Raw genomic sequence first — 7,191 nt, 5'->3', positions numbered from 1 at the left:
CTTTGGACTCCCGTGGGAGCACGCGAACCAGGGCAAAATACACGAATGCCGTGCAACTTCCGTTGTTGGCTGTTCGCCATGATGGATGAGAATCTGGGACAAATCGATGGTCGCGAAGCGTGCCCATGATCGTTCTTTTTCTTTAAAAATCGACGTTCAGTTATTGTATTGAAATAATATTGGGCTGTTTAGAAAATTCTTACATTTTAAAAAAATATTCAAATTTCATTCCTTTTTCCAAATTTCACTCGATGTTGCGATACAGAATTTCAATTTACGATCTCGAAACCTGTTCTCGCTAATAGCCGATGATCTAGAATGTTAGATACTTCTTCGATGCTTCGATTTCCAGTCGGAACAGGCGACTCTTCAATCTTCCTTTCAGCCATTAGCTCGGCCAGCAAAAACAACCCGAAGACGATGTTCACCGCTTTCATTACGCTGAATTATGCCTTCCTATTCAACAGTGGATCGTGTTAACGCGTTACCATGGAAAAACGTTAATCAACCGCGTACGAAGATTACCATACGTAACAAGAAAAAGTGGATTTCAGTTAACCGGTATGAAGTCCCATTACGTAACGTATATTTTCGTCGTCACGGATCGCTCGACGACTAAATGGACGGCTAAGTGGATTCCTACGGGAACCGCTGGAACCGATAATCGCAAAAACATCATCTGTGTACGCATGCGAAAAACGATCGCGACGGGTAACGAGTTGCAATTACACACGTTCCATCGCGTGGCTCGGTGAAATTCACTTTTTACCATTTCATCGGGCGGCTATAATTATGTCAACTTTGACGACGATTATCATGTAGATTAATAATTTTGTTTATATGGAATAGAAAGAAAATTTTTCACAGTGATGATTCCACTGTGCGGTCAATCAGTAACACGATCATCAGATCTTGAATCCTTTGGACCTCGTTGATTCCTCGAGTGATCCTTGAACCGTTCAAGGAAGAAACGAATTCGTATCAGGTAATACCAGTCGCAAAATCGACGTCTAGTTCCCTTTCGACGAAAGAAACATTCGTCATTATTACCATTGACCGTTGGTCCTGCGGGTCTACCCATTCGGGTTCCACAGGAAGTGGGCCGGTCGGATCAAGGGCCAAGCTGCCCTTTTCCATTTTGGGACGTTCCATTCAGGTGTAATAGTCAGTTAAAGACTATCCAAACATAAGATCCCTCCGGTCGCTTCGATGAGCCCGTACTGACCCTCGTGCTTCCCGATGGCAAACTTCTGCCGGAAAAATACCGGCCAGCACGTTTTTCACGAACGATTTTGCAGTCTCAATTTACTTCGAAGAAATATTATTTTGAAGACAGCATTTTTCAGTTTGTTTTATTAATTTTTGTTATTTTCTTTTTGCAGATACAACTGTGGAGAAAATTATAAGGCAACTGGTTGGAACTTGCAGAGAATATGTTGAGGATGAAACTCTGAAATTACTTCGCAGGATGAGCTTGATGGAAAAGTTGAAACACCAAAGGCGTGCCGCGAATTTTTGAAGGAGCTAGTGGTTGAATAGTAAAGGAAACTCGTGAGAGCACCTGGAACTTCGTAAAAAGTAACGAAGCGAGAAATAAAGTTTAATCATTTTCAGTGGAAAGCTTCGTTTGCAATTTTTATTCGATACTAACTGAGAAAAGGAATGTAATAGAAACATTCAGGGGCTTCTGCATAATCTTTTCTCTTTCGGATTAAAGTGAAATGTTACGATAGGAAGAGATTAGCCAAGAAACGTAGCTCCATTAAATCGCGATGACTTAAATGGCCCGCAAAAGCACGTTCTATTTAGTTGGCTAATATTTGACTTTCGCCAGATTGGACCGTGGTTCCCTCGCGTCGTCGCTACCACCGTTTGTTTGCACTTTGCCTTCGAGTTTCGGCTCGCGGCAGGTTGATTTAGGATTTAAGGATTTCTACGTTTGTTGTTCGAAGATCACGTGGATAAATATACTCGAGATGATTCCTCTATTTAGGCAACCACGGGTGGCCACCGTTTCGTATTCACAATTGCAAAATTCAACAATTTACAGCTGAATATTCCAGAATAGAATGTAAGAAAATAATTATTTCTATTTTTATAATAATTCTCTCTGAAAACAGCGTCGTCGAAACGTAAGATACAGAAAGAAAAAGTAGCAAGAAGACGATGGACGTTCATATCCTCCATAACCACCGGAAGTTATACGGCAAACCTTTCTCGTGCCGCTTAAATCAACCGAGCCGGCGCAAAGACACCTTAATCCGTGGAGATGCAGTAAAAAATGCTTTTCGCGAGGCCCCCGAGGGAAGCTTTTAAGTCGGTCCTTATCTGAAACGAGCTGCCTTCTTGCCCTGGCGGTAGCTTACACGGGAGCGAACAAGAAAGAGAGACGGAAAAGGAAAAAGATAAAAGGAACGCGATGGGCGAAGAGGAACGAAGCGGAGGCAAGACAATGACCGCTGTTCAAACAGCGAACATCAAACGGGTTGCCGCGTTTTCACGAGACTCGCTGCCCTCGCGGCCGCGCCGGGAACCTCCGTATCCCTGCGAAGGATTTTAAGGACATCCGGCAGACTGGAATAACAAATATTTGTACCACGGAAGGTTGCAGACTCGGCGAACCCTTTCATTTGTAACGACAAGTCGAAATTAGTGCGGTACAGAAACCAACAGAGTTTCTGTCTCGATGCGGAAAGGATTCTAGGGTTCCCTAGGAATGTTTTACTAGACACTCGAGCCTACCACCGCGCGATTGCTCCTGATGGGGCCTGAAATAAGCCAGTCTTCGTAAATACAGGTGCAACGCGGAATAATAACTGGTTTAAACGCGCCGACGTTCCGGCAAAAGGGTTTTTCGAAACGAACGAGTTTTGGTTGTTGCAGCAATTGCGAGCGGTAAAACGGGGAATCTGGTAACATTTGCGAAAGTATTCAGGGAACGTTGTTTTTGCGATGGTCTCGCGTCGAGGAAAAGTAAATAATGTTAAATACCGGCGATACCAATTTCCTTTTACTCCTTTCTCTTTTGTACGGCGCTGTTTGGTGGTCGTTTCACGCCATCCTCTGTGGGAAATGGAAGCTCTGTTTGCTTTCGCTGGAACTTGTTGCTCGAATTTCAGATAATTAGGGAACTATTCGGTAGAATTAAATGTAACTCACTGTTAAAGGTTTTCAATGTATTTTATTTTCTGTTTGATACATTTCGGGATTAATTTATCTCCTGTACATTCAATTATTCCGTCGTAATCCGACAAAATTCCGATTTTTAATCATTTTCAACGCCGTTATTTCTCACCCTCCGGAAGATGAAAATCGGACGTCGATGAAAACGCATCTTCATCTGCATACGCCAGAAACGGGTTCACGGGTTTGACTGACGAGCACCGCCCACTCCTAATCGTTCAATCGCCAAGAAATTCACCAAAAAGTACGCCGAGGGTGATCGTGGTTGAGGGCCGAGGGAAAAGGAGTCTCGAGAAACAAACTAAGACGAGACCGTTCGGCACCAGGCAACGCCCTTGCACTCCACCCATCCATCTACAGCTTGCATATATTTTTGGGCAGCTAGTTTTTTCCCCCAAGGCAGATTTATCACGTTCCTACGCCTCTTTCGCGGACTGCTCCATCAGTACGCCGACGTGTGGCAGGAAATAATTGGCAGGCTCGAGGAGTGGCCGTGTTTAGTTCACGAATACTCGTGTAAGATTGTTCGGTAAAGCCGTCGCGAATCGGCAAAGTGGAGGGCTGAAGGTGCTGCTTCTTCAGCGTCATTGTTCCCTGAACAGCCTTGAAATCGATGTAAAATTACAAAGAAATTTTTTCTCGTAAAAAGAAATCAAACGCAGAGGCGCGGCTATAATTGTCTAATTTTATTTTTTAAATACTCTCTGAAAGGGTAGAAAAAATGGTGAAATGGAACGGAATAAATTACAAACTTCAATCAAGCCAGTATCATGAAACATCGTTCCCGATTGAAATATTAATTTGAAACCGCGATAATTGCCTACACAAAATATGCATTATTCCACAGGGTACTTCATTACCATTGCAAACGATCGTTCATTGGTCCGGTCTCCTCATTCTACGTGATTTCCATTCGAATTCCGTGTACCGTGACAAGAGGTGCAATCGATACTACCGTTCAATCGTGCACGAGCAATCGTTTCTCTCGTTAGAGGGAAACGTTACAGTTAATTAAGTCACTCGGGACTCGGCGAACGGTGGCGAGTCTCGTTTCTGACACCAACCGTCAGAGAATGCCGGACAATCGACCCATTTCCCGTGGCATTTCTGCAATTTCCTTGGCGACAGTGGCTTGAGTGAACGGCCACCATTACTCCACCATGTTTGGAGCAAACGTTCATCCGGACGGGTTCTTTCAGCGTTTTACCTTGAAACAACTCGGATCGCACGGTTCGAGGAACAAATTTCCTTGACAGTGCCAACTGTTGTGATAAATTGCCACTCCTTTGCTTTCAAAATTATATTTTTCTTTCTTTAATGCGACAGAAGATTCTTTCGTAATGATACTTTTTTTACAGGCCTTGGTTTTTAAAGGGCAGTTTGAAAAATTATAAATATTTTATGGTTTAACGCAATCGTTAACGCAAAGGACACATTGAAAAATTAGAAATATTTTATCGTCTAAATCAATCATAGGGCAAGGAGTTGATTTTGTCGCTGTCAAAGTCGTTACGAATAAAATTCTAACTATCTTTGTCTCTACACTGCACTAACGTTCGAAACGTAAATAACAGGCTGTGTTAACTTGGAGCAGCTCTATCCGTTTGTCAAACAACCTGGAATTAGACAGAACAAAGGGCAGTTGCTAAGACACGGTAGTAACACGAATAAACTTGAGCCCAAGTCCAGACTTGAGCAAATACAGTTGAACATACAGCGTTGAAATTTTCAGTGTGTCGTTAAAATTTGCTCGAATTTCAGAGGAATTCTTTCTGGGACAATAATCAGGGGCTCTCGGAGTCCTAGTTACATCACTGATGTAAACACGATACGTGGTAAGGACTTTTCGATGTCACTGAACAATTACACGATTCGAAGCCGATTCAGTTGTTGATTTTCTTCAGAATCGATCGGTCTTTTATTCATAATGAACGCGGTATCTTTCGCAGAGGAGTTTACAAATTTAATTTTTCGATGGACCAAACCAGTGAGTGCAAATTTCTAATTTAAATTATAATTAAAACACGAAGCTCAATGTTATCCTATTTCTGAAAGTATTTCTGTTGCCAGTGAAGTGATTAACGGTTCAAATTTTTAAAGATACAGAGTCAAATAATACTCTTATTTATTATTAACAAATTTTCAGTGTACTTGGTGTTAGTTTCTTATAATTCAAGATAAGAAATCTGGAATCCATCGTCGAGAAATATATTTATCAGCATCTGGAGTTTTTGATAAATATTAATATTAAAATATTTTTTCAGGGTGAAGGCGGTGATGGTCCACCACTGACTAATCAGCAGCTATTAAACGCAATTCGAGATGTAGTTCAAATACTGTTAGGAGTATCTCTACAAGTGCCCGATTATTCATCGGTGAGAACACCAGGTACAGGAATCACCATTTGCACTCCAAATGCTCCCACTGTACCAAGATTAACTATGGACTCAAACAGTACATCTCTGGCAAGGTTAATAATACATTTCCAATTAATTACACAAGCCGATTAACTCTTACACAAAATCTCTGCTCTAATAATTGCAATGATTTTAGATTTAGATCCCTGGATACTTTAACTTTTTGTAATGCTGTTAACATTTCTGATAATGATACATTGATTTCGAAAAGTCAAGAGAAGATAGAAACATTGAATGGTGATCAAGCTGAAAGTACTCCCGAACAGAAGAAGGTACTTTACGATATTTAAATTAAATTTTATTTAAATTATCGAATCATTTATTTTCTGCTTTAGTTTATATCACGGTCAAGTCCAGCAATTCACGTGAACTCTGTAGCCAGATCCGACACGTTTATTCGCGAGGAAGAAGAAAAGGCTAGTGGCACGAATAAAAAGAAAAGAGAAGCTGAAGAGAAAGATCAGATATCCTTGGATCCAGAGAAAATGAAGAGCAATTCCTTCTTGAAGAAAATCGCAGAGCTTCGGGAATGCGCTTACGATGTCATATCGAAGATTGATCAAGTGAAGAAGGTTGGAGAAATGATTGAACGAATCACTGAAATTCAACGAATAATTTTTTAATCAAAATAGGCGAAACTTCTCGAATTGTCTTTAATTTGTTGAACATTCAATTTGCATAATTTTACAGGATATCTACCCTGAAACGACGAAACCCATTCGTCGTCTCTCCTCGATCGGCACTTATCCCGGATCGAATCGTACCTCGACGTTGATGAGACAGACTCAAGCACCGAAGCTTCGAAGATCAACGTCAGCCTTTCCAGGAACACCCACGTCTTCGAAATTGAACACGACGATCACCGCGGGCAAAGACGAGGCCACGGCGAAACGTAAAAGTGTAGCGACATCGAAAATCTCACCTACGATTTGTACTCCATCGATGTCGATTAAGAAAATATCACCATTATCAAGCGGTAAGCCCGCGAAAAATCCAAAATACGCCCACGTGCAGAGCACGATATCGAAAACTTTGGTTAACAAACGAAAAACTTAATCGCAACAAGAAAAATCATAGTAAATGTTCGTTCTTCTCAAAGAGAGTCGCAAAAATTTCTTTTAACTAGAGTGAATTTGTTGTTGGTAATATTAAATATATTTTAATGGATTTGTTATTAGGTCGCTAATTAATATTTATTTATGAAAATCATATTCTTTTAACGTTTTAGTATCACTACAGGAATCTTATAAAATTCTCTGTGTGAGGGGATGATAATTAATTCCATCAATTTCGTCAAATTGGGTAGCCAAACAAAATTTTGATGAAACACGATTTAGTCGAATTGTAATTAAAAAAAAAATAAAATTTTGATGAAACACGATTTAGTTTAATTGTAATTTAATAAAAATAAAATTTCTACCGAGTACAAATTATTTGAGACGATGTTTAATCTGAAAAGGAGGGTTTGATCCAGTTCGCCCGAAACAGGGGGTATTTCTGGCCGCTGGTGATGGGCGAGAATGAATCGATGCCAGTGTCCAGTTCGATTAAAATCTTAGGACGCGCTGTTGCACGAAATCGCGGCAGTAAA

At 40.8% G+C, this 7,191-nt stretch overlaps 1 protein-coding gene across 1 annotated transcript; it reads left to right on the top strand.

Annotated features, from left to right (window-relative positions):
* The first annotated feature begins 757 nt into the window (after positions 1-757).
* Positions 758-6,971, top strand: LOC117603424 (uncharacterized). Its single transcript, XM_034322582.2, has 5 exons — positions 758-5,170; positions 5,448-5,653; positions 5,737-5,872; positions 5,936-6,172; positions 6,291-6,971. The coding sequence occupies exons 1-5, from the start codon at positions 5,111-5,113 to the stop codon at positions 6,654-6,656; spliced, it is 1,005 nt and encodes a 334-aa protein (XP_034178473.2). The 5' UTR covers positions 758-5,110; the 3' UTR covers positions 6,657-6,971.
* Positions 6,972-7,191: the final 220 nt, after the last annotated feature.

Source organism: Osmia lignaria, chromosome 4, assembly GCF_051020975.1.
Source record: "Osmia lignaria lignaria isolate PbOS001 chromosome 4, iyOsmLign1, whole genome shotgun sequence".
Classification (NCBI taxonomy): domain Eukaryota; kingdom Metazoa; phylum Arthropoda; class Insecta; order Hymenoptera; family Megachilidae; genus Osmia; species Osmia lignaria.
This window is presented reverse-complemented; position numbering and strand designations above follow the sequence as displayed.

What these genes read in the sequence shown, in the direction of transcription:
- LOC117603424 (XM_034322582.2), top strand. Translation starts at nt 5,111, where the DNA reads ATGAACGCGGTATCTTTCGCAGAGGAGTTTACAAATTTAATTTTTCGA. An exon ending in GTACTCCCGAACAGAAGAAG is followed by an intron (nt 5,873 to 5,935) that starts GTACTTTACGAT and finishes TTTCTGCTTTAG; the next exon opens with TTTATATCACGGTCAAGTCC. An exon ending in AGATTGATCAAGTGAAGAAG is followed by an intron (nt 6,173 to 6,290) that starts GTTGGAGAAATG and finishes ATAATTTTACAG; the next exon opens with GATATCTACCCTGAAACGAC.